The sequence below is a fragment of the Protopterus annectens genome, chromosome 4.part1, assembly GCF_019279795.1.
Source record: "Protopterus annectens isolate FY-2018-M chromosome 4.part1, PAN1.0, whole genome shotgun sequence".
NCBI lineage: Eukaryota > Metazoa > Chordata > Ceratodontiformes > Protopteridae > Protopterus > Protopterus annectens.
In genome coordinates, this window is record NC_056734.1 from 774,169,410 (window position 1) to 774,196,876 (window position 27,467).

The window sequence follows — 27,467 nt, forward strand, 5'->3', positions numbered from 1 at the left end:
TGCAGTGTATATGGGAGCTTGCAGAGTGCTATTTTCTCAGGGCTGCACCTCTCAAAGACAGCAACTCATGCAAATGATGACCCTAACAAGAATCTTAGAATATCTTATGTCAGGGTCTGTTAATGCTCTTAACAGTGAAGGTGATCTGCAAATATTTCTTAGGTAATAATTTGATTCTTTTAATGAGCAAATGAGTAATAATTCAGGATATAAGCATAATTAACATTTCATTCTGTATCAGGAGAAGTTTCATTTAGAAATGATACATATGGCCTTCATGTTACCTTCAAATACTTTTTTTTGAAAGCAATATCAGAATCAGAAAACTCATATGTGAACTTCAGATAGGCAGTAGTAGCATTCAAATAGCCTATAAAATCAGACAACAAATCCAAGTTTTTTTTTTTTTTTGGGTGGGGGTAAGCTCACATACGTTTTCTGATTCTTAGATATCAGGGTGCTTAAGTCAGCTGGTGGTCTGAATACATTCCTATTTAAGAAATCTTGTAAGAACAACAATGTTTTACATGCACACAGTATGCATTCAGCACGTCAAACGCAATGTTGTTACAGGCCAGTTCTTTAGATCATCACGTCTTCATACTAAAGATAGTGACATGTATAATGCTTTTAGTTTACTGACCAAAGAGTTTATGCAAAGGGGCTATAACCAAACAGAGGTATCCTTAGCACAGAATTATGCCGTATCTCTTAAGGGCACCAGGACCAGACCCTTTTTTCAGAAAAAATCAGATGAATCTATGAGTACTGATATTCAAGCAGGCAACACTCTGAGGATGTGCCTGACTTACTCCAATAATGTTAGTTAATTTGTGATATAATAAGGAGACACTGGCATGTCTTTGGAGTTGATCAGAAGTGTAATGATGCTCTAGGTACGCAGCCTTTCTTCTATTTTAGGAATAGCAAAACTTTGAAAGACAGGCTGTGTTACAAGATATTAACAGCTGAACCTGTGCGTTCTTATAATGCTAATAAGACTGGGACATTTCCCTGTAAGGGGTGTATCATGTTTAAGTTTATCAAAAGTGACTACCAGTTTTTGCATCCTGATAGTTCCTACATGTTTTATTTTAATAGATACGCTGACTGTGGTTTTTCTAATCTTGTATACTTGGCTGTGTGTGATGTCTGCCAATCATTTTATGTTGGCAAGACTAATCAGTGCCTCAGAGATCGTATTAGGGAGCACCTTTACTCTATTAATAAACAGGATGACAAAAATGCTTTATCAAAATATGTAACGCAGGAAGGGACCGAGTATTGTTTTAAGTTTATGGTGCTTGAACTTGATTATGTCAGCCCTAGAAGGGGGGGGGGGCAACATCAGGACTCATACTGAGTGCACTGAGATTAAATGGATGATTATTTTACTGGCCACTAGAGGCAAGGGGTTGAATGATTATATATCTGTAAAACCTGTGCTCAAATCATGTGGTCTAAGGTAATGCCGTAAATGCTGTTATTGCCCATTGCTGCAGATCTGATGAAGTATCTAATTTTGATGCGAAAGCGCTCATCTTTTATCTTATTTTTAGTTTTGTTTTTGTATTAAAAGTTATTATGTGTTTTATGCCATCTGCCTGTTTATTTCATTTTATACATACTGAAAACTACCTACTCAAACACAAATTCGCCTATATTCAACCAATAATCTACCAGTAGCATATATGAATAAATATACATACCTAGGTCTTACTGACACAACTTTCCTTCAAATTCATAAAAGCTTCCTATTCAGTATGAAATCATATTTCCCCCAGAAGCATGAGCCGCAACAAAAATGTCCTTTTACTGATAATACAATATGTTTGGCCTTTCATTTCTCTTGACTGTACAACACATACACAGAAACTACAAACCGCATTAAATGGTAGTTGCACAGCCACAAATCTTTCTTCAGGTCTGAACTTCAGTGCCTCTCATGTGAAAAGGTAAAATGCTTAAGTATCACTGCAAGGTCTACTCATGTTTGTTATGGCCTGATCTCCCCTTCACAACTTTACTTAACCCTCAAGTCAGTTACTTGAGTGTCTGTATTGTCCAATTTGGAACTCTCTTACTACATTTTCAGTATTAAATCTGAGATGGTTTGCACAGGTGGAGATCCAAACTATTTGAGGTATTCTTTTTTCTTTGCAGTTGTGTTGTCAAGGAGTTAAGAGTACATTATATATTAAATGGAGTATGGGAGACTGTGGGAATAAATAAATATAAATATATATATATATATATATATATATATATATATATATATATATATATATATATATATATATAAGTCTCTACAAAATGCAGAAAAAATATTACTTCATAGGATTCTGACTGCTAAAGTATACAACCTTGCAGCTCCTAAAAAACAATTAGTTACTGTTACTTATGTGACAATGCTGTAACACTATCCAGGCACCTTGCACTTATCAGCATTAAGTCTTGTTTGGTGAGCCTGTCCAAGACAGGATGTATGCCTACTAAATAAAGTTTTCAGTATTAATGTATCTCTGCATCACCGCTATGAGTTTATTTCTGCTCATTAGCCAGTGCAGGACATTAGAGAGCTGCACATGTTAGAGTATAGTCACTGATACAGTCATAACCCAGATCTCTGCCAGTGACAGAGTCCTATACTTGTTCAGAATTTTGTAGTTCATCCCCTCACCCCCTATGCTGATGTTTCATCTCCCACGTTTCCATGTCACAGTGTAAAAGAAGACTTATGGTTAGCCATCTTCTGTTCTTGCTTGCCCCTGCCTTAGGATCACTCATAAGGTTGGTGTCTTGGATATTTGCCTGGAAGAAAAAGGAAAGGAAAAGAAAATGCCACACTCATGGTATGCGCTAATGGTAGGCATCACACCCTCTGTATTATGTTGCAGGCAAGGGTTCATAAAAATCAGCATGGAAGGAGGAGAATACAAGAACATCAAGGAGATGTAAAGACAAGAAGGGGATCATGACCAGAATGGTGCCCATCCCAGTTCTGCTTTTCCCCACAGAGGGAAGAGAGTATGGGAACCTGGAAGACACTCGAACATGTATAATTATGGTACAGATGGTGCAGTGCTGCAGCAGTAGCATTGTCGCCTCACAGCAAGGGGTTTTCTGATTGATTCTTGGCTGGGGTTCCTTCTGTGCAGAGTCTGCATGTCCTCCCTGAGTTTGTATGGGTTTCCTCCCATGTTACAAAGACATACATGTGGAGAGTTTCTCCCCGGGCCTCCACTGAAAATTGGCTTCGTTCCAAGTCGGACTTTCCTGGTTTACAAATGTTAAATAAAAATAGTAATCAAATAAAAGTTGATGACATTACTGTACTGTGTTCTTCCTGGAAGTCACTGTTGCAGTCATAACTTCTGGAATGATCCACAGAGCTTTCTCATACTGTTCTTTGGGTGGCTGGTGGACCTGTAGATGAAGGAAGCCTTTAGCTGAGCCACAGCATAAACAGCTCTAGCTCTAATGGCCAGCCTATAGTAAAAGAAAGCGTGGACCAAACGCCAAGTGGCTGCTACAAGGATGTCATTAGTAAAGGTTTCCTAATGAATTGTACTGTGGTAGCTGTGTCCCTGGAGGAGTATGATCTTACATTCCTTGGCAATTGTTTGCCACAGAACTTCTGACAGAAAATAATACAAAGGGAAGTTAACTTCAAGGTGGTTTGCTTTAACAAAGCAAACTTTTATTGCTTTGCTTTCTGCAAAGTCCACCAGAGTTGGTGTGTATTTCTATAATCCTTTGTCATATACAGGCAGTACCTTAGCCGCTTATAAACATCTAGGGAATGGAGGATCCTTTTCCTTTTGTTCTGTGGTCTTACAAGGAACACCAGGAGATGAATGACCTGATTCATGGACAATTTTGTCACTACCTTTGACATAAAAGTAGGACTGTTGTTTAGAGTAACCATATCTTAATGGATGACCAAAATGTACCTATTGTATGTGAGATCTTGAATTTCCATTATCTTCCTGGAAGAAATGACGGCCACAAAACATCATCTTCCATGAGATAAACTGTGTACTCAACCTGAATTGGTTTAATTGGGGAAAAAAGTAATTTTTTCTATCATTATATTAAGGTTTCAGGCCAGTACAACTGCCATCTGAGCACCTGAGATGCACAGCCCCTTTTACAAACTATTTTATGGCCCTTCTGGAGGTAAGGGGACTACCAATTGGTAGGCCTGCCACTATGCAGATAAGTGGACCTTAATGGAAGTATATACTAGGCTTGTGTGGCAATGCTTGGTCAATTTTAAGGGGATCCTTGCTAACTCTGGGCCCTCTGCTGGCACCATTGGGAAAATCTTTTACATTTTGCCATATATGATTTCTAGTACTAGATTTCCTGGCATCCCTCATTATGGAGTGCACATCCTCGCACAGCTGGTGGCCAGAAGGAAATAATATAAAATCTTCCTGGCTTCCAGAGTGAGGCTCTTTATCCTCAGGTGCACTAAAATGTCCTCGTATTGCATTAATAGGTCCACCTGCCTGGACAGAATCACACGGCTTTCCTTGATCATCAATATGAGTGGAGAAAACTAGTGCTGCCTAGTCCAAAGAGGTGCTATAAGGATCATCCTTGTTGCTCCTTTTATATTTGCTGTTTCACTTTTAAAATCAGGAGAAGAGAGGGAAGGTGAACAGAAACTTGTCTTCCAGCAAAAAGAGAATGTTTTCCTTCAAGCTTTGGAGTGCAGGGCTCTGGAATAAAATTTCCTGATCTGAAAGTTTTCATTTGAGAAGTAAAGATACACATCTGGCATTACCCCTTTCTGTGGCACAGAAAAGATGACCTTCCCATGCAGTTGCCACTTGTGTGAGTGTGCCATGGTTCTGCTCAGCTGATCCACTGGTGCACTGTCCACTTTAGGAATATTTACAGTGCCTATAGTCCCACAGTTGTCTATTGCCAGCAACCATGTCTTTAAGGCCATCCTGCAAAGCTGATAGGAGTATGTTCATGACTGTGGTGTTATCTGTCAAAAACCCTAAGATTCCTGGAATTCAGTGGGACTTCAATTCTCTTAAGAGCATACTGGACTACCGGCATCTTGTTCAGGTTTATAAGGAGTATGGCTTCTGACCTAGACCAAGAGGCCAGCACCTTTAGGCTCTGGGAGTTTGTCCTCATGCCAGACCTGAAATATTAGTACTTGGGATCTGGCTGTTGGCAAGCAGGTGGACTGGTATTCCTGGTAGACATCTAGCATCCCAGCTCCCTTTTCAAGTACAGTAAAGCCATGAGGGTATGCTCCAGTGATTGTCATTGTTGGCACAACTGGATTTTTCTCATGTGTAAACTAGTCCAGGAAAACTACAGGAGTAGTAACTGTCATGTGCTCTACGATTCTAAGAATCTCCCTGGTCATCCACATTGTTTTTTGTACTGCTTGATGGAAAAAAGGCTATATTGCAATACTTTGTCCTAAAGCAGAAACAACTTTGACATCTGGGTGCTCAGAATAACCCCTAAAAGCATTTCTCTGTGATGGATCCAGTTTGTACTTCCCTATGTTCAGTGTGAATCCCAGCTCCTGCAGGCATACCTGAGCAATGCAGATGACTATGTTGGTCTTCTCGATTGAGTGGGCTTAAAAAAGGCAATTTTTTGAGATACTGTAAACTCCTTGACCTGCAATGGATGACCACTAGTGCCAGATATTTTGTAAAATCTTTTGGAGCACTAGCTAAGGCAAGAGATAAGGACATGAACTGGTAGTTTCTACTCCATGACAAGAATGTCAGTAACTTTCAGTCCTACTTGTGAATGGGGATGTGCTGGTAGGTATCATTTAGGTCTGCTCTAAGCATTACTGCTTTTGTGTTCAGCAAGAGAAGTGATGGGGTGGGTTAACATCTTAAATTTTCTCACTGGATGGGACTTGTTTAATTTGGAGAAGTCTAGAATGGGTCTTTTGTTGGCAGCAAGAAGAACCTCAAGGTAAAATCTTTTTCCTTCTTGTGGTTTTGAAACAAAATGGATCTTCTAAAGCAGTACAAAGGATGGGCAAGAATGGGTGTTCTTGTTCTGTGGGTACACTTGGTATCATTCTTGCTCAGAGGTTTTTATCACATTTATATCCAGTACCCCTTTGAAATTATGTCTAATATCCAAATGACTGAAGTATTTTTCCACTCTAACAGACAACTGCAGAATCTGCTTCCCAAGTCTGGAGGGAATTAGGGTAGGAGGGAAAGGGAAATTAGGTCTGGGTAATCGTGTAGTAAAGTGGATAAAGGACTATAAATTGTGCACAGGTGTGAGTACGTACATGTGAGATATAGAAGAAAGACATGGTAACCTAATTTTGTTTCCGCCCTTTGCCTTAAAAACTCTGCAGGTAGGAGTAGCTGTTTTGGGGTCACTCTAGGAGTCATATTCCACATGTAAGAGAATGAGTCACAGCTCATCCTTGGTGGAGGTGGAGGTTTGTTCTCCCTCTTTGGTGTCTCTTTATTATCCTGACATTTCCTCTTATAAAAGGGTTTTCCCTCTTTTGGCTGTTTACATTTTCCTGGTTTCTTGTAAAACGTTCCTTGTTCATTAAAGCAATTCGTATTACCCTTGGGGAGAGGAAGGTGTAACATATGAAAATCCATATCCATAGCCTTCCTTTTCTTCCACAGACTCCTAAACAGCTTGTATGCTTGTGGTATAAAAGCAAATCCTGGTCCTGAAGGCCATTGAGAAGTTTGGCTTTTACATCCTCAGCTAATGGCTGTGTGTGGAGCCAAGAATGCCTTCACTATATTGTACCAGTGTCAGTTCTGGACACTGCATCTGCAGCACCACAAGCACACCTGTCTGCTCATTTGAATGGAAGTCTAGATAAGATGACCCAGTGCAACACTGGAGCCCTTTTTAGTGAAATCAAGTTCCATCATATGCTTAACAATATGCTCCTGACAATGCAGGATATGGTACCTGAGAGTTCAGAATTCTAATAGGCAGTGCAGCTGAGGTATAGGTTTTCTTTCTATACTTGTCCAGGAGTTTACAATCCTTATTATAAGGTAGACTGTTTCTTCCTGAAGGTAGTTTGGCAACTTTAGCTGCCTCCAATTACAGTATATCTAAGTCTGTCACTTGACTCTTATAAATAGAAGAGTTGTTTTACAGCAGTCTAAGATCTATCTAGTCTTTCAGAGGATAGAGAATGTGAGAGTGGTCCCTGTGAGGTCACTGAAAAATGGTCCAGCAATGTTGACTGCACCAAGGGGGCTACAACTGGCTTAGATTGATCCATAGCATAATTACTAAGGGGCTGTTTTGGGCATCTGAAACCTTTGGAGCCTGACAATGAAAATGGTCCCTCATAAGGGCTAAGGTGTCTTCAGAAGTGAGGTTGTCCACTGAGTCCATGGCTAACGGCATCTTCACTACCTGTACTGCATCATGTGGAAGACAGCTGTACTTCCTAACCTAAGTAGTCATCCTCCACCTGTGTGGAACCTGGTTTAGCAAGGATGGATGGAGTGTCCGTCCTGTATTTAGAAGGATGTTTACCTGATGTTAACAGTTTGGTTTGTCCTGATTGCCAGCCTTTCACCAGGGTTAACAAGCTCTCAAGCCCTGTGCTATGGGCAATCAGTTTGATGCTCCTATCTAGTAGGTTAGAGAGGTTTCTGGCTGAGGCCTTCTAGATGCTGACTTAAAAGTATTTAATGGGAGATCCTGCTCTCAAACATTCAGTTGTGTAACTGTTATTGTCCAATATCACCAAACGCAATCTGTCTTCTACATACTTACAGAGGAGATATTTCTTTATAGGCAAAGCAGACTAGCATCCAGTGGAGATGTCCACCTTATGCTCGGTCTGGATGGAGGTGTTCGAATCACCAAATATGACGGCCACTGGAGGGACCTCATCAAGAACAGGGGATTCTTTCTGCAGTGAACTAAGGGACTGACCAAGTACCACTTTGGTAATAGTGTCTCTAGGCTGAAAGGTCTAAGTCATTCAAAGACACCTCAGTTTGGAGTCAGACTTCTGATACGAGGTGTCCAAGTGATCACTATTAGTCGCAGTTGATGATCAGTGAATGAATGCGTCTTGCTTCCCGAGGTTTAAATCTGCAAGCACATCTTCCCTCCTGGCTGCGCAGGTTTGGGACCTAAAGTCTTTGCAGATGTTGGATGAGGTGAGGATGTGATAAACACACCTGTCACACTGATCCATAAGTTAATCTGTCTTGTACAAATACATTTACTCTGCTTGGCTGGCAGCCCCAGACCCGAAAATAAGCATGTTCTGATCCCAGGAGGCAACATATGTATAAAGAAAATACAACCTTTACTGTACATTTGCCATGATGATAAACTGTAACAAATGTCTGTACAATACCACTTGGCAAGAAAAAACAAGATAGATCTCCATTATTTTCCTTTATACTGTGATATGGAGATGGCTGAGAGATGGGAGGCATAGGATCACCATATTGGAAAAGGGATGAGCTCTGAACCTCCGGTCAGATGTAGAACTCCTCATGCAACAGAAACTGCTAAAAAGACCCAGTCAAGCTATACTCTTCACTGTGCAGTACCTTAAACCTCCTGTAGTGGAGGCCTATGGGATATATGCAAATAACCCCTTAAGGACATAACCTTGTTTCTGCTACACTTCTCATACAGCAGAGATTCTTGAAATTATGACTACAACAGCAACACAGATGAATATAAAAAACATGCCATATAACATAGTCCCCTAACAATGCTAACCCTTATGGCATATGCTGCTTATTACTGTCCATATAGACATGATTCCACCATGTTATGAATCAATGTACCCTTCTCCTTGGTGTTTTTTTGCTTAGCTAATCTTATTATTCCAGTCTTTGGGAGGAAAAACACACACACACACACACACACACACACACACACACACACACACACACACACACACACACACTAAGCTAATGAAGAAATAGCTAAGCAAAATTAAGAAAAACAAACCAATTTCACTTCTGTTAGAGACTCATTAGTGCCATGGCAAAGACACTTCTGCAAGTAACTAATATTAGTATGTTACTTGGAAATTGTGGAACAGAAGTATGATGTAAACAGCACGTTGTTTTTTTCTGTTATTGTATTGAATTTCATGTAATGTCTTGAAACCAGATCTCCCACAATGCTGCACATCAAAAGACGCTTAGTTTTCTGGTTTCAGAATGAATACTCAACTGTAACCCAAGAATAAAATGATAGATTTTTGAATGACGAGACACTGGTCACTGTAGTGCTGACATTTGTTCCTGTCAAAGTTAATGGAATGACAACTCCAAGACTGGAAGTGTTCCATACAGTAAAACTAATGAAACCACAGATTGTTGAAGTACTCAGATGTCCACATTTTCCTAGCATGATATGCCCCTCCAACTAGAGGCCGTTTACTTATAAACCTAGCAAAGATGATATGTAAACCATAACTACTAAAATATGTCTACATGTGGGGAAAATGCCACTTGCAGACATCAGGACTTGTTTCATGTAAGAGTTTTCAATGCTCATGGTCAACTTGAGTTGAGGCAGTAGTTCTACAAATAATGGGTTTAACAGCACACCAGTAAGGTTTCTGTGTCAATAATTTTTGTTGCTTTTGGTTCATTGTGGACTTTACCTCACCATGTTGAGCAATCAGTTAATAAATGAAAGATTATTCATTAACCTGAATCAATAACATTTTAACAAATGTACAGATCTGACTGTTCTTTTCAGTTTCTAGTCCATTAAGCAACCATACTGGGTGTTTTCTCATTTTGGCAAATGAAAGACTTCATAACAGTAAATAAACAATCAGGAAATGCTCACAGAATAGTGGTTTTATAAATTATAATCAAAATGAAAAAAAAGTCCCTTTACTTGCATAATTAGAACTTGTGGTCAGAAGTCTTCCCTTGCCCTCATAGAACACTCGAAATTTGAATGGAACTCATTTTCAGTATTTTGTAATGTGGAGTGTGATATCACAAGTGTATGAAAACAGCGTGCACACAAGAGAAAGGTAACGCATAGCACAATTCTACACATGACTTACCACTGTTAACTTTCTGATAAACCAGCACCACATCGGCTAACTGAAGAGTAAGCTCATCTGGCTGTTTAGCTGTGTAACTTCTTATGATTTCCACTTGAAGTAATGCTGGAAGAAACAGAAAAAAATTATTACTGCACACATTAATAATGCTAAAAACTATACTACTTGGTAGAAGGAATTACATACATACTGAAGACTTAAGCTACATGCATAATGTTTCATCTGTAGGACACCTTATTTTCCTCCTATTGTACATGGGCAGCTCCATTCCACAAAAACTTACACTTCGAGCAAAGCACTACCTGAGCGTGTGGCAGACTTACAGATAACATATACGAATAAGGAAGTATGCAAACCTTCATGGCAATCCCGTTTCTGAGGCATAAGCAATGGAAAAGGGTCAAGTCCCTGCTCTGCTGCCCAAAAAAAATTTTTGTTTCACTTATCCTAGGTCTTCTGAGGCAAATATTTCAAGGATGAACAAATAATGGAAGGTCCCTGAGAAGAGTTAAGAGTTTGCCCATCCAGAGAAATCTTGTGATCTTACTATTACCAGAAATGAAGCAGCCATACTATCAGTTTCACATCATGCAGGTCTAGGTAAGTTTTCCCTGATGAGTGAATGATCAGTGTCTTTCTGGGAATCAGCATCACTGGAAGGCAAAGAAATAACTGAGGAAGGGGAAACCAAATCTGCCTTATGTAGAAGGGAACTGTCAGAATCATATTGGCTTTGCAGACTTTTAAACATTCTCAAAGGAGGAAATGGATGAAGGTGAAGAAGAACCCACACGACCACTACTATGATTGCTGGAGGGAGAGATGAGAGAAAAACATGGATCATTTAGTGTTAATTGGGATGAAGATGGGTCCCTTGCTGGCTTAACTCATTTCTGGAAGATCCTTCTAGTTACTAATGGACTTGAGGGACCAACTGTGGGCCAAGAAGTTGTAATGTCTCAGTCTGTTGGCTAGAGAAATGGCCTTTCTCAAAATACAAGGGGCAATGGCTTGTCCCAATTGCATGACCCTCTGCTAAACTTTTACAGGGTAGGAAGAGTTCTCCTGTCTTTACTGAGGTACTAAAGTACCACCAAGGTATCAGATAGAATTTAATGGATACCCACAGAATGATACTCCTGGTATCCTTGGTCAGAGAGAACTGCTCTGCTCTCTAATGCACTAATATGTAGACAAAATTCAAAGGGACAACACATTTTTGGCACTATTTGCCCTTCTGAGCTTCCTCTCATCTAGGAGCATATTTATCAGTAGTATCTGTGGTTGCTGGAGACCTAAGAATAAAGGGACTTCCCTGTCAAAGGATTCAGAGAGTTCAAGTCATCAACGACTGAAGCTATACTGAAACTGGCATGAGGAAACATGCCAGTGGGAGCTAATGTAAGACCCAGGGCTCTTAGGCACATGTTTACTAAAGTACTCTGAGAAGAAACAAGCAGACCTATGGTGTCTACATGGAATGGGCCACGGACTGCTGGTGGGAGCCTCACTGGGGGGGGGGTTACAAAATGTTAGGAAGCTGTTCACCTGGCAGAGCTAAGTGGAAGGGATTCTCCATTCTGATTTAAATGCAATCCAAATCATTCTAGTCACAGCTACCTATCAAGTAATCCTGACTTCTCTCAGGCACCTGCTTAGAATTTGTATCTGTCACACTACAGTCAAAGTGCATGACTCTTGTATTGCCACACATTACATCTGGAGTAGAGCAGAAATGTGCCACAGCAATGAATGGCTAAACAGCCCATTAAGGGTTAATTCACCATCTCCCACCTTTAATGAACCATTCTTCTCCATGAGACTGAAACTTTATTCCTGACAAGTAAGCTCAGTACGTGTAGACAAACCTGTACTGTCTTTTTTCACACCTTTATTATGACACAGGCAATCATACTTTAACAGAAAAGAAACCATTTCAATATTTTCCTTTTAAATACAATATACATCACACATTTTATTTGCTACCATCATCAGTCCAACATTCCAAAAATTGCCGTATTCTTGCCTTCCCTTAAACCTCACTCCTCCTCCAGAACATTACTATGGATGTATTGGTCCCACAATCTCCACTTACTTTTATGTAATTTGCTCCTTCCCTTTTCTAAAGATCTCTCTCCTTTATAATATTCAACACCTGAAATGCAGTTTATGTAGACTTGGATTTCTATTTTCTAGTAATTGCTTTTTTTTGGCAGCCAACAGAATTAACCTTAATAAGAACTTACTATGTCTAGTCAATTCAGATCCTGTATCTCAGCTGAAAAGAATCATTTCCTAACTTAGAGCCATTTTGTTCACCCAACACTTCTGATACAGTACTCTGTGGCACATTTTTAAAATCTGCCAGCTCATTACACTCTTAAAACATATGTTCCCAGTTACCTCTTCTCAGTCACACCTCCAACACCTGCTATCTACCTGACGAAAACATATTTGAAGTCTGCATGGGGTATAAAAACACCTATGCAAACACTTCCAAGAAAATATCCTAAACCTTCTGGACTTGGTTGCATACCTGGGAGCCACACATATGCCTTCCATTGTTTTCTTGAAAATTGCTTTTCCAGTCTCTCTTCTCAATCTTTTTTAATTCTCCGATTTATTGTTATAGTTATCATGTAATATTTTATATTTTTTAACAGCTGCTTCTTTTCAGATTCAACTAAAACCTCTGCAAGAGCAGGTCTTTCACTTAAAATTCTCGTCTCTTTCTCCTTGTCTGTACTGTAAGATCAAGCCCTGGTATGGAAGTCAGTATCGAGCTTGCAATTCAAATGTCTTCTCACGACAATTTATTTAAAACAATGATTTAGCGCTTTCATCAACATCACACGTTGACTTTATCAGAATACCTAAAAGTCTGTGATCAGTCCCTATATATAACTCTAAAAAGTGGCACCAAAATAGCAGCCAATACAAAGTATCAAATTATTTAAAGATGCATAGTGTGTCAGTTAAAACATTATAAATACAATTCATTGAAAAAAATGCAATAATTAAAAGAAATAATAATGCACTGAAAAAATAAATAAATAAAAATCAACTAAACATTCTTGTCAACAACACGATACCAGAACAGGCTTAATGGGAATACTGTCATTTAATCCGGGGGGAGTTGTGGCATCCAATAACAACTGCCACTTTACCTCTTTCTCCCCATCACACTATTGATATTCCCTCCCCTTGGATTATCAAAAACCTGTTCCAGAATAGCAAACTTGAAAAAATGGTCATTCCCTGCTTTCTCTGTGTCTATATAATGCGTTGTTTGAATCCTTTTTTCTAATATTGTATTGCTGGTCATGTATTCTATGTTTGAATCCTTTTTTCTAATATTGTATTGATGGTCATGTATTCTATTTTTGAAAAGTCTATCGGTCTTTCCTATATAGTATCCTGAACAAAGCATACACTTCGCCAGATATATCAAATGTCTAGTGTTACAATTTCCCTTTTTAAATCTAACCTCCATTCTATTGACATTGTCTAATATGATGCTTTCCTTCTCTAATATGTAGTGACAATAGCTGCAACTTCCACATTTTTGTGCGTGGCCAATCTTTTTATTCCTTGTACCATTTCCACTACTCATTTCCAAAGTACTTTTAATATTTTAATCCATTTTGAAGACAAATGTACGTTTGTCATCTAATAAATGACAAATATCCTCGTCAGATTTTAGAATGTTCCAGCTATTACTTATTAGGTACTTAACCTTCTCAGCATAGGGACCATATTTAATAATACATGCCCTATTATATTGTTTAATGTTAGCTTCGTTAGCTTCAGAAGCAGTAGCCTGTAAAGGAGCACTTTCTCCTAATAAAGGTTTGCATTTCTTGTTCCATTCTTTTACTACATAGTTGGCCACATCCCTGATTAAACCTTCCGGGTACCCACACTCCAAAAATAAAGAGCTCATATATTCTATTTCCTGAATCATGTCTTCATAGCAAGAAGTCATTCTTGCTGCTCTTATACATTGTCCTTTGAAGATATTCCTAAACATTTTTCTTGGATGGTTACTCTCATATTCTAAGTAATTGTTACTAAAAGTAGGCTTCCTAAATATTCTGGATTTAAAGCCTGTAGTTGTCTTAATAATGACAGTATCCAGATATGCTATTCTTTATCCTTCCACACTGTGAGTAAATTTCAAATAAGTACTAGTGCTATTGATATAGCTCATAAAGGAATCTATACTTTCATGAGGGCCATCCCACAATAATAACATAAAAATATCATCCAGAAAGCGAAAATACAATCTAACATACTGAAAATATGAATTGTTAAATAAGTTATCTTCCCAATCCATCATAACTAAATTGGCATAAATAGGGACGCAAGCTGCCCCCATAGCCACACCCCTAGTCTGCCTATAGTGTTCCCCCTCGCAAAAAATAAAATTACTGTCTAAAATGATGGACATACACTCTAAAATGAGATTGAGTCGATCATAATTCAGTTTACCATGTCCTGCTTAGGGATGCTAGAAATAGATCTACCACATCAATTGTTATAAACATCAGGTCTTCCTTCCATACTTCCTTAGACAATCGTCTCAGGAAATCCCAGGAGTCTTTAAGCACATAATGAACATTGTCATAAATGTGCTTAAAGTCAATGTGTGATGTTGATGAAAGTGCTAAATCATTGTTTTAAATAAATTGCCGTGAGACAACCCTTAACTTGCTCTTCTTGTGGATCCAAGACATTCGTCACTGGTGTGTTTGGATTTTGGACTTTTTTCTTGGTTGTTTCCTTACACACTTTTATTTATTTTAATTCAAATGTCTTCTTGGCCTCAATCTACTCTATTACCTTTCCTGCTTGAGTTATTTGCTCCCAGTATCTTGGCTCCTTTGCTAGGTTTATTCAGTAAATTCCATCACTGTTTTGCCTATTTTGTGTAACCCTACTTGCAGTCACCCCATTAGCAAAATCTCCTTTCCCCACATTCTTGTATTGGCTTAGTTCTTAGAATACTTTCTGCTACTTTATGAATATAATATTTTGTATGGTTACTATTTTCCTTAAGGATCTGTATCTAAAATCCCACTCTCTCTCTCTCTCTCTCTCTCTCTCTCTCTGTGTGTGTGTGTGTGTGTGTGTGTGTGTGTGTGTGTGTGTGTGTGTGTGTGTGTGTGTGTGTGTATATATATATATATATATATATATATATATATATATATATATATATATTTTTTTTTTTTTTTTCTTGAACTTCCCCTTGCCTTTCCATTTTGAATTATAACCTTCTGCTTGTGTTATGTATATGAGCTTTAATTGCGCAGCTCTAAAACATCACTTCAAATCAGGTAAACCTAAACCATCATACTCTATTGGAAAGCTCACCTTATCCCACTTAACTCTTGCCCCATTTCCTTCCCAGATAAATTACTTCACTTCTTTATTCATTACTGGCCGCAACTTCTTCTTAGGTTGATAAAAGTGTGCCTGGCTCATATACAAGACTAAAGGAACTAAAACCATCTTCACTGCCTGCATCTTACTATCCATATCAATAAATAAGAGTTTCCAGTTTCTGTATTACCCTTTGTTTAGTTTCATCCCACATATCCTTAGCTGCCATAACAGAAGCTTTTTTAATCCATACTCTTAATATGGGTATTGCTTAACCAATTTGAGTATGAGTACATAATTTACAGCTAATTTACAGCTATAGCCTTCGTTTTATCTTCATTAATTTTATATCCTCAAAAGACTTGAAACTATCTCAAAATGTTCCACAACAGTGAGCTGTCCTTTTCTGGATTTATCAGGTACAAAATAATGTCATCTGCAAATAAAGGCAATTTTTCTTGATTACTATATCAATTATATCCTTGTATTTCTGAGTCCCTTATTTTCTTTGCCAATAGCTCTAAATATAAAGCAAAGAAGAAAGAGGACACTCCTGCCTGGTTCCCTTATTTAAGCACAGCTTATCTGTGAGGAGCCCTCCCACTGTAATTCCTGCCTTCAGTCCTTTATACATCCTTCTAATTAACCTTATTATTGTATCAGGAATCCAAATACTTCCAATGCCCTACTCATAAAATCCCAGCTTACTCTGTCAAATGCTTCTCTGTGTGAAGGCCCACCAGTAACAGATATTACTTAAATTCTGCTACCTTGAGGATCATCATTGTTTTATTAATGTTGTCAAATGTTTACTTCTCTTCCACAAATCCACAGTGATCCATATCTTATCAATTTTAGTAACACCTTTGCCATTCTTTTAGCTAGTACAGACAAACACTTTATAATCATTCTTTAAAATTGAAATGAGTTGATATGAAACTGGATCTGAAAGGTCTTTGCATCTTTTGATAAGACAGCCACCACAGCTTTCTTTCAATATGTTGGTGCTTCCCCTCCTTGTAAAACACTGTTAAACAAAATCTTCCAGATCTTTATCACTTTCTTCACTCCAAATTTCCACAGGTATACCATCTGTTACTGCAAACCTTCCTAAAGATTGATTACACATCACTGTTTTTATCTCATTGCCTTCTATTTTAACTGTTAGCCTTTGATCCTTGTCTACCTCTAACACTGGCATAATTAAGTAGTCCATAAATACTTCCATTAGTATTCTTTCTTGACTGACACATTTCTCTCCTTCATACAAATATTCATAACATTTTTGGAATATCTCTAAACCTCTACAAGACGTCTGGTTATTTTTCTTGTTATAGGTTCCCCAAGTTTGGTGACAACTCTTTCAACATTCTGTTGCCCAAGTCATTGTGCTAAAAGGTTTTTATGCTCTAGTGTTATCAGAAAATAGTTGCTTAAATGCAATCTTTCTAAAGTCATGCATACTATCGATATACTCCTTTATTTTCTCTTTAGCTCTCTGCATTTGCTCCTCCTCTTGTTCTGTGAGATTCCCCTTATTATGCAATACTTCAACCTTTGCCAACCCTTCTAAGTAATTTCTATTATTTCTTAACCAAGTCTATTTCTCTTTTATTTCTACCCTATTTTAAACTCAGATTTATTTTATCCCAGTCACTAGCTATAACTTATGAAAATATTTCTATCATCCCTAAAAACTCTCAAATGATTTACACTACGCAATCCTTAAATTTTTCTATTTTTAATGAATTGGTAGAAAAGCACCAGCATCTTATTTTTACTTCATTACCCTGCACTTATCCTTAGTTTTTATTAGTACATGGTCAGAAATAGTTAATGAAGTTGTGTTGAAGCTTTCAATTAAATGCATATGTTCCTGTGAAATATAATATTCTCTAGTCTAGCCTAGTTATTGTACCTCTGGGAATAACATGTAAATATGTAGAGCTCCTAATACTGAATTCAAATCTTCCATACCAAATATTTTCATAAATTTCTTCAGAAATCTATACTCTTTTGTTATATTGTCAATTCTTTGCCCCTCTGATACAGCCTCATTACACATCAAATTCCAGTGTCCATCTATAAATCCCTGATGAAAGCTGGTTATTTCTCCCAAAAAGTTCTTAAATTCCATAACAGCAGTTTTCAGTGGTATATAAATACATAAGTAATATTCCAAAAACGATAGCCAGCACCATAGAGCACAATTTATTTTCGGCATATAGCCTTCTTTAGTGATACCATGACATTCTATTCACTGACTATATATAGTCAGAAAACTCAATAATTATATAGAAATATATAAAAATTGGGGGTATATACCGGCCCAGTTTGAAATTGTAAACTGCAACTTTAAATGAACTCTCATCAATTTGCATAATTAATGAGTTTTCTGACTATGTATAGTCAGTGAATAGAATGTCATGGTATCACTGAAGAAGGCTATATGCCGAAACCGGTATGATTCTGTATTCACACTTTCCATTGTAAAGAATAAATTGTGTTCTATGGTGCTGGCTATCGTTTTTGGAATATTACTGAAGTTTCTTTTGGCCGTTGCACCAGCCCTGCGTGCAAGGTTTGCTGTGGTGTATATAAATACATGCCATTGTAATCCCCCTCCCTTTCTAATAGCCCCTTACTACCACAAATCTACCATTTTTATCTTTTCCCCTCATCTACCACTATTGCAGTTCCTCTAGCAATTAGTATAATTTCTCTCCTCTTCCTCTGTCTTTGATAATCTGCTGAATATCCATTCTGAAATCCTCTCTGTCAAATGCACATGCTCACTTCTTCCCAAATATGTGCCCTGCAGCATTGGTATTTAGACCATGCATTTATTACTATAATTCAATACTCTTTCCTTTTTATCTATACCCGTAAGGCCATTCCCACTCCAGGATAATATGGACAGCATAGCCATCATGATAAAAAGCTATTGTTCCAACATATTATACATGACAGTTTCTTTGGATGTATATTTCCAGCTTTTGTGTTACATGCAGATACTAATGTATGGCAGTCTGATCTTTTGTACAGTTGTTTTTTTCTCATCTCCATTCAAACCTATGTCACATTTTTCAAGACTTTTTGATTAAATGAAAACCCTCAAACAAAAAACTAAATAGAAAACATCCACATCTCTTATTAACTTGGAACATACACACAAAGCTATGTACATCTTCAAAACTTGAAGTTTAACCCTCCAGAAAGGAAGAATTATCCCAAATGGATGGCAGCACCTACAGCCTTTATCTAGTCTCAAATTAAGGTACCTCATGCTAAAGTGCATGCTACATACAGCATGTGCTCCCACTTACACTGATTGCTGTCTGTTCTCTCTCTTCCCCTCCCATATATGAAAAACAGCTTGTATGTGCTTTCAGAAAATATTAACTTTTAGCTCTAGGAAAAAGTGTACTGGCTACAGGGTTGCCAGATGTCCCTATTTGGGCGGGACTGTCCCGAGATCAGCAGCCTGATCCCGAGTCCCGCCCTGCCGGTTTAAATCCCGGCCAGCCTCCGCTCTGTTTTTTTTTTTGATTGGTCTGTATACCTGGCATACAGGCCAATCAAAAATTGCTAAACACGGAGCTTCTTGTGTTCCGCATTAAACAGAAGTAGCTCCGTGTTTAGCGATTTTTTATTGGCCCGTATGTCGGTATACGGGAAGCTCCGTGTTTACTGCAGATCTGTTTAGTGCAGATCTTTAATGTGGAACTGTGTTCTGCATTAAAGACCTTTTTTTTTTGCTCTTCACTTTTTTTTTCGTCCCTACCTTGCCGATACGAAATCTGGCAACTCTGACTTGCTATTTTTTAAATAAAACTAAACTGTACACTGTTCTATTAACTGCATTAAAGTACTAAGTCTGTTAGGAAAGTTTTTACCTCTTATTCACTTCCTGTCATTTCAAACTTACATTTTTTATCTAAACTGCCATTGTACCTTTAAGTTTTGCATTTCCTCAGCTAAGAATACTCAAGAATCATGAAGACTAACTGCTTGCACCTGCACATCTTGTCTCCATGGAAATGTACTCAGCAATGAGTCATTGTAAATTTTACTCAGAAAAGAATGCGCAGCTACCCTCAGCTCCAGACATCTCGACTCCAATGAACATTTGCCAGTGAAAAACAAACAAGATAATATTTTTGCAGTTAAAAGAAGCTTAGCATTTTCATGGCTTTCATTTTTACTTTTTAAAGCCTATATGCCTAGAAGAATACATGTTTGCAGCTTAAGCAAAAGGTAGCTATCTAGGCAGTCACCCTTGTAAAATGTTTGTTTGTGTCTTTCGGCTTTTCCCGGTTAGGGGTCGCTACAGCGGAACTCCGGTCCGCTAATGATTGGTAGTGGATTTTTTACGTACCGGGTTACCAGCCCTGACGCACAACCTTCAACGAAGGCATGCCCCATTCACGTATGCCTCCACACAGAAGACGCTCTAGCTGAGAATTGAACGGGACAATGTCTTGCTATGAGGCGACAACGCTACCGCAGCACCACCACCACAGTATAGTCACCCTTGTAAAATAAAGAGAGAAAATCCATGCCCTTTTATACCCCACCCCAGCAGCCCAAGATCACAGCATATGAACATTAAACTTGCTTTTGTTCAGCTTTTTTTCTCTAGTTATACTGTAAAACATACATTTCTTGTTTATGTCAATATTTTTAATACATACAACAGTTACTGAAAAGACTCCCCAATACACTACACAAAACTGTTTTGTTGTACATAATATGCAGTTTATATCATTAAATGTTTTATACAAATACTAATAGGGACAAAATTTGTTTTACTTACAGTTAGTTTTACCCCTTTTAGTGTCCTTCTAGATATTAATGATATAAAGTGGGGTGTACATGCTTTATAGTCAACAAAAGTTCAGTGTTTTTCAGCCACCTTTTCTTGCAAAACCATATTTCATAAATGTGATAACATGCTCAACAGTTTTCCATTTATTTACTAACTTCAGAGTTAGTGGCCCTTTTCCTGTTCACCTCCATCTCATAACACCAGATTCTGGTACAAATCCAAGGTACTGCTGATTTTTTTATTCAACTCCTGACCTTTTTTCTCTCTGTCAAGCATTTTCCTTCGGGGCACTGGAAAACATTTCACTGACAAAGTCTCTCTATGAACCTTGCTGTCAGAAGAATGAGAAGCAGTGCCCCCTTCTGCTTGCTGACTCACTTTTTGGTGGATAGCATTTCTTTTAGTTCCTTAGCCTGTTCAGCATCAAAAAATGACTGATACTCCAGGAAAAAAAAAAAAACTTTGAAGACAACTAGATACATGCAGCATCTTGAATCTCACACATGGCTCTTGACATTCCTTGATTTCTGGGATAAATTTGCTTCTCTTCTGCCTGGTATACAGTGAACAAATATTTTCTACCAACAGTCTGCTGTCTCCAATTTTTAATACTTTGCCCTTCTACCACAATTTTGTCTGGATGAACTCTCTCTCTGGTATGATTACATCCTTACTAATATAGGTTTTGGTTGCTTTCTTGTGGCCAGGTTTGGAGCATACACTCAGTGTGCCTTTTCTATTAAGAAATGCTGCTGTGGAATACGAGACCAGTACTTATTTGTGCTTTTGTAAAATTAATACATGCTGTTCTTTCCAGTTTATCTGGTACAGCAGAAAATCTCAGGTTTTCTCTGCACACTTCTAACTCTACTAGTTTTTTAAACAGTTCTTGAGAAATCTCATATTCAGCCAGCTTTTTCTTCATGTCAGCCTCTGATCTTTACAGTTTCATCAGTTCATCTGAATGGCTAGTTAAAGCTACTTTCATTTTCCAACCTTTATTTGTCTGAATTAATATATTCCTTCAATGTTTCATTTATTTTAATCTCCTCTGAGTACATCTGATTTATTACTGGAAGCCATCTCTTGAACTGCTTTTTGCTGTTCAGCTACAGAATCTTTCTCTGACAGTGTTTTCTCTGCACCTTTTCTGGTTGATTTTCTTTCAGAATTTCCAATTTTCTTCTTTGCTGGCATCCAGGCAGTGTATTTAACAGCCAGTAATTGAGTTTTACAAAACATTTTTAAAGGCACTCCTTTTTCTCACTTTCTGTTTTCACACTGTGAGAGCTGAAATCATGTTGTTGATCAGTGTGCTGCCATCTTGGAAGTCAAACTGTCTAGTCTTTGAGAAGAACTTAGGATCCACATTTTTACCCCAGTGTGATCAGAGAACCACTCAGACAAATCTATTTATTCCCCTATGTTCTTTCCTAGACAAGAATACAAAGAAAAAGAGAACTTTTCATACCATAGTCTGGATATGTACCACCACTTCAGGTTTTATGTGAATGAGATACCTGGGTTCAGGAAGGCAGGACCAGCTGTCCGTGTCCTTTTATCACTGTAAGGAAGGGTTTGCACTAGTTAAGCAAACTATGTTTAAGTGTATTTTTAACTGTATTTTTCCCGATTAGAGAGACAACCAACCACTGGAAAATAGTACTGTCAAAGCAACACCATCAAATGTATCTCAAGAATGCTTCCATTGTGGACAGTTGTGCTATGACCACTTGGTCATTTGTTCTCACCTTTACTAAGCAGAGTTTCGACCATGACTGTAGGAGTCAGGACTCATATGGCATCTTGATGCTTCAAAACTTGATCTTCTGAACACTTGTGTTTCATCCTTCCTCTGGCTCTGAACTCCTAGGGATCCTGAGTTTTTTTTTTTTATAATGCTTGGAATTCTACTCGAACATTACCCATTGATGAGGGCCTCCTGAAGTTAGTTATAATAGATCTTCATAATCTAGCATGTGATATCACAATGGAGGCATGCACACCACCATCTCTCTGCAAGTTGTACCTAGAGAAATTTTAGAAACATGGTGGTCCTGGGACATCGGAAGGGTAAGTCCTACAAGTTGCTCATAACTCAGGTGATAGCACACACTTTTTATGCAATGCTCTACTGCCTGGCCCACTAAAGTCAGTAATTTTCCCCTTTTTGCAAGAACTGCCATACAACCCAGAGTGGTATGCTTCTGTGGGAGCAATGTCTGTCAGCATTACCAGTAATGCTTACAACTCCATCTATACATTGTTTTATCATCGAGACAGATGAGTAAAAATGCCAAAGGAAAAAAAGGACAACTTGTAGGTTTATAAAATGGCTTCCAATTATCTGGCTATCAACACCAGATAGTCAGGGAGGGATGGACAACCAGCTCCCATACAAAAGCAAAGCTTTCCAAGTAGTGTAGTTAAAAAATCCTCACCAGTAAAACAAGAAAAGTATACATAGGACCTACAGAACCTCTAACTACTGTTCAAACAGTGCTACATTTCTTGCAAATTTCTGCAACAGTAATAAACCCATTTAAAAGAATCATACAAAACAGTCAGGTTTTCCACAGTACTGTTTCGTATGACAAATCATCATCTACATAGTACACTATTTAAAAATCCCAACATAGCAATGAAGTACAATAAACCAATACCTAATTGTTATCAAAACATTTTTAAAAATGGAACTGCAACTGAATTGACAGTGCCCTGCAGAAAGATGCTATTAAGTTTTATGAACTGTATGTATTCACTTTTGCTCAGGAACACTAGTGCATTACTTCAGTGTGAACAGGAAGAACTAGTTTTAAAATGTACCAAAAACTTACATATCATCAGAAATAAAACAGTAATGCAGATTCAATTCAGCTTGTAGATTTTGGCCAGCAGGAAGGAATGCCTTAAAGCACCTGTTAGTTGTTGTTGTGTCTTTCGGCTTTTCCCGGTTAGGGGTCACCACAGCGGAACTCCGGTCCGCTAATGATTGGTAGCTGATTTTTACGTGCCGAGTTACCAGCCCTGACGCACAACCTTCAACGAAGGTACACCCATTCACGCATGTCCCCCATGCAGAAGACGCTTTAGCTGAGAATCGAACTGGACAGCGTCTTTCTGTGAGGCAACAACACTACCGCAGCACCACCACCGCGGGTACACCGATTAGTAATATTCTAAAATGGCCACATTTCTGTGTCAAACTGCACTTTCTTTTCATCAAATATAGATTCTGAAAACATTGCAATGCATTTCTCGAAACATTTAAATGGTTTATTTAAAGCATGCGCTAGACAGTATAGTCAAAAATCATTAGGTATGTAAATGAGTTAAGCATTACATTTGAAGCAGACATTGATGTTGTACGTAGAGCAGCTGTTCACAGTTTTTTGGTTAAATTTCTTTCTTGTTAAATTAGTCCATCTGTAACAGTTATTTGTAGATTATGTCATTATCAACACCTCCATTAACAGATTCTTAATGTCCTTTCCCAACTAGCACATTTTACATGATGGAAGTGTTTCCCAAGTTTTACAGGTAATTTGCAAGGCTCCATGTATTTTTAACAAAGATAAGAACAACTCTGAAATGGTTATTTTAGTAAATGCATTATGTGAGTATAAAGAACAGAATCACCTCTGCAAGCATAACTGGAATTTGCCTATACTTGTGACACAGTCCTAAGCAGCTTGACACAGATTGCTCTTATATAAAATTTCTCCTAGTTAAACTAAAAGTCTTGACTTTATTGTTTCTCAATATCTATATTTCCTGTACAGATGGACTCTACCAAAAAGAACATTAGAATCAACATTTCCAGTTTGTACATAGATATAAAAAGGACAGAGAGACTTATTTTCATAAATTATTTATTTTTTTGCAAAGGGAATGCAAGGTTAAAATATTTTTTTTTTCACAAACTATTTTAGTTCAAACTATGATGCAGTTTGCACCAATAAGAGGAATTAAAAAAACTTGACTTCATACCGCTCAACTTTTCAGATTTTCTCAGAATGTCCAGATTTTTGCCGCACAATTGCCTCATAGTTTTGGTTTGTTTCTCATAAAATCTGCATCATTGATGATTGAAGTCACTACATAATACTAAATAATGGCAGACATTTGAGTTTCAGACTTCGTATTCTTTGGAAAATACACAATAATTCAAATACTGTTATCCTAGCATTTTTTTAAGTTTATATGAGCAATATTTAAAATCTGTCCATATATTTTTGGGCCTTCCCCCCATTATTTCTGGCTTTGTCCACATCTCTTACACTGACTGTACTTGATTTTCAAGATTAAGTTACATAAATTGCACTTGCTTTAAATTGCACTTACTTTTTCTATCTGTTATCAGCTTGTCACTGCTGCTGCGTTCCAAAGCACTTATCCAGCGAGCTCTGTCACTCCTGCAAACAATGAAAGAGCAGAAGTTAAATATCAAGAATTTCAACTTTTACACCACTACCAACTACTCTTCCACCTTCTTCCAGATGGAAATACAGCTCTCCTTCACTTTTGAAGGAAACACCTCATATAACTGCAATATTTTACAATTTTTATGTGGTGTAAGAATTCATATTTAACAGCACAGCAGTTTAGCTGGCATTTGTTTTAATTCTCCACTTATTGTTGATTGCTTAATTTTTTCACAATCTTGACTGTTCACTGAAGCATTTGATCCTTCAATGAGTACCATCAAACAGTATAAGAAATGGAGTGTAAAACCATTAAAAATAAGGTCCCAAAATGGTTAAAAATTAAATTACTCTGTTGTTTACGTTTTGATTTTCAAAGCCTGAAAGTCTTCTTCGGATTACAAAATAACTGTTACTTGGTGCTGAACAGTTAGCAGCTAGAGGGCCAGCTTTACAATGCAGTTGGAAATGACGTGTACATGAATTCCAATTGAAATTCTGTAACCCCATGTTTAACGGGGGTGTGTGTACAAGGGTCCCAAGCTGTAGTCTTTATCACTTAAACTCCCTTCAATATACTTTACTACAAGGTCATGATACTCAGGGGAAAGGGACGTGGTCCTGGTTCTCAGATTGCTGTTTTGCAATCAAAGAACAATTACAAACAGTGTAATACTATTAGAGAAACTCTGAGTGAAGTGGGGTGGGGAAGGCTATCTATCTTCCATCTACTCTGTTAGCAAAATTCCCAACATTCAGACTAGAATGATCACTGGGACAAGTGAATAACCTAGTTACATTAACAGGATTTAAGCAAATAGGCTAACAAGTATTACATATGAATGGAAAAAATAGAGAGGAGGGCCAGCATGAGGAGACTGACAAGCTTTTATACCTTTGCCATTTGTGTGTGGCTTCTGAACAAGGGTCAGCTGCAGTGATACAAATCTTGAGAACTGGGGGTGATGTGGCAACTGAGAATTAAACATATATGAACATAGTTACAGAGGGGACCTCCACAGAAAACTTCATTTGCAAAATGAGTTTTCATTCAGAATAATGCATTGTTTTGGTAAACAGGTAAGTGGCTGGATCTTTTATGCAAGCTACTCTAGAAAGCTGATCATCAGTCATGCACTTTGTAAATCACACACCACCACATCCACATTCATTGGAAGGTATTTTCATTCAGAAGACATGTTGGTTTACACTGTGGCAAGGACATTACCTAGTCCACCCTCAGCATTGGGAAGGCTGTTCTGACTTTTATGAAAGAGGAATGTTACATACTTCATATGTGTCATATTATACCTTTAATAGAGTACTGAGGGCTGTGTGTCACGTGACAAGGAAGTATTGAGCACTTGTGAGGAAAGGTGCAATCTAGAAGCAGCACTTTGTCTGGGTCTCATGTTTGTTTTGGCTACCCAAGCCACCATTTAAAGCAAGTGTTTACTTGCCCTGGGAAAAACAATGCAGTTCAGCATTGTAAATTTCGTTATTCTCTTCTCTGAAAATTCGTCTTCAGCATTAAGGACTTTCGGAAATGTAAAGTAGATCCCTTAAAATATATAACAGTAGTTAATACTGACAAGCTTTGTAACATTTACACCTCAAAATGATACTTGATTTAAAATTAATTTACTTTTCACAAAATATCTTTTATTAGACTCAAAAGTTTTCCATATACATATAAAAAGCATGCAGCTCTTTTGAAGTACTGGACCAGTTCAAGGATATAATTTATTTATTTATTTACATTTGTTGACCGGGAGTGTCCGACTGGACGTAGGTCCATTTTCAGCGGAGGCCCGGGGAGAAAAGCTCCACAGTTAAAATATACAGGCAGTAGTTACATTGGATTTACATAGCAATTAACAATTTGATCAACATAGCAATTAACAATTACAAAAATAGTTACAGAATGAAGAACATAGTGCATCAGTAGACAACTAGAATTTTTATCTGCGAAGTACATAACAGACATTATAAAGAAGTTATGTCTTACCATAACGTTCCATCTGTATTGTTGATCCTTGTTCAGCCATTAGGTGTGGGTATCGGTTCCGACCACGGAACCGAGCCGGCCATCTTCCAAGTTCGCATCAGCTATAAAATATTGAGCTAAAACTCTTGCCCAGAATTCCCCTCTCCCTGTTACCTCAGATTGAGTTTGCAAGTCAAAAGAATTTAGAGGCTAACTCTGGTCAAATGACCTAATAGAACCGGATGGTGAGATCCACTAGAAGCCACAGGAGGGGGAAGGAGGGAGGGTCATAATGACTGAACAAGGATCAACAATACATATGGAACATTATGGTAAGACATAACTTCTTTATCGGATATTGTTAATCCTCGTTCATTCCTTATGTGTGGGACAGAGTCCCCAGCTACCTTTATTCCTGGGAGGCTCTCATGGAAGGACATTCCTGAGCACCACAGAACCAATAGATGCTCTTCCCCTGGAGGTCAAATCCAATTTGTAATGATTGATGAAGGTATGAGGGGTAGCCCAAGTTGCAGCTGCACAAATGTCATGTAAAGAAGCTCTGGCATGGAAGGCAGCAGAAGTGGCCACCGACCTTGTAGAATGAGCCTTTATGGTAGTAGGTAATGGAATATTACGTTGTGTATAAATGAAGGTCACACAGTCTTTCAACCATTTAGCCAATGTGACCTTAGCAACAGCACATCCTAATCTAGGTCCAGAATAGGCCAAAAATAACTGGTCTGATTTATGAGAGGCCTTAATCCTGTTCAAGTAGAAGCG

At 38.0% G+C, this 27,467-nt stretch overlaps 1 protein-coding gene across 1 annotated transcript in view; it reads right to left on the minus strand.

Annotated features, from left to right (window-relative positions):
* Nucleotides 1-27,467, minus strand: part of ARHGEF26 (Rho guanine nucleotide exchange factor 26) — a 1,375,009-nt gene that overhangs the window by 78,120 nt on the left and 1,269,422 nt on the right. Inside the window, exons 13-14 of the mRNA XM_044070517.1 lie at nt 24,618-24,688; nt 10,061-10,165 (exon numbers count right to left, since the gene is read on the minus strand). Coding sequence (XP_043926452.1) covers nt 10,061-10,165; nt 24,618-24,688 — 176 coding nt within the window. The remainder of the gene's footprint in view (nt 1-10,060; nt 10,166-24,617; nt 24,689-27,467) is intronic.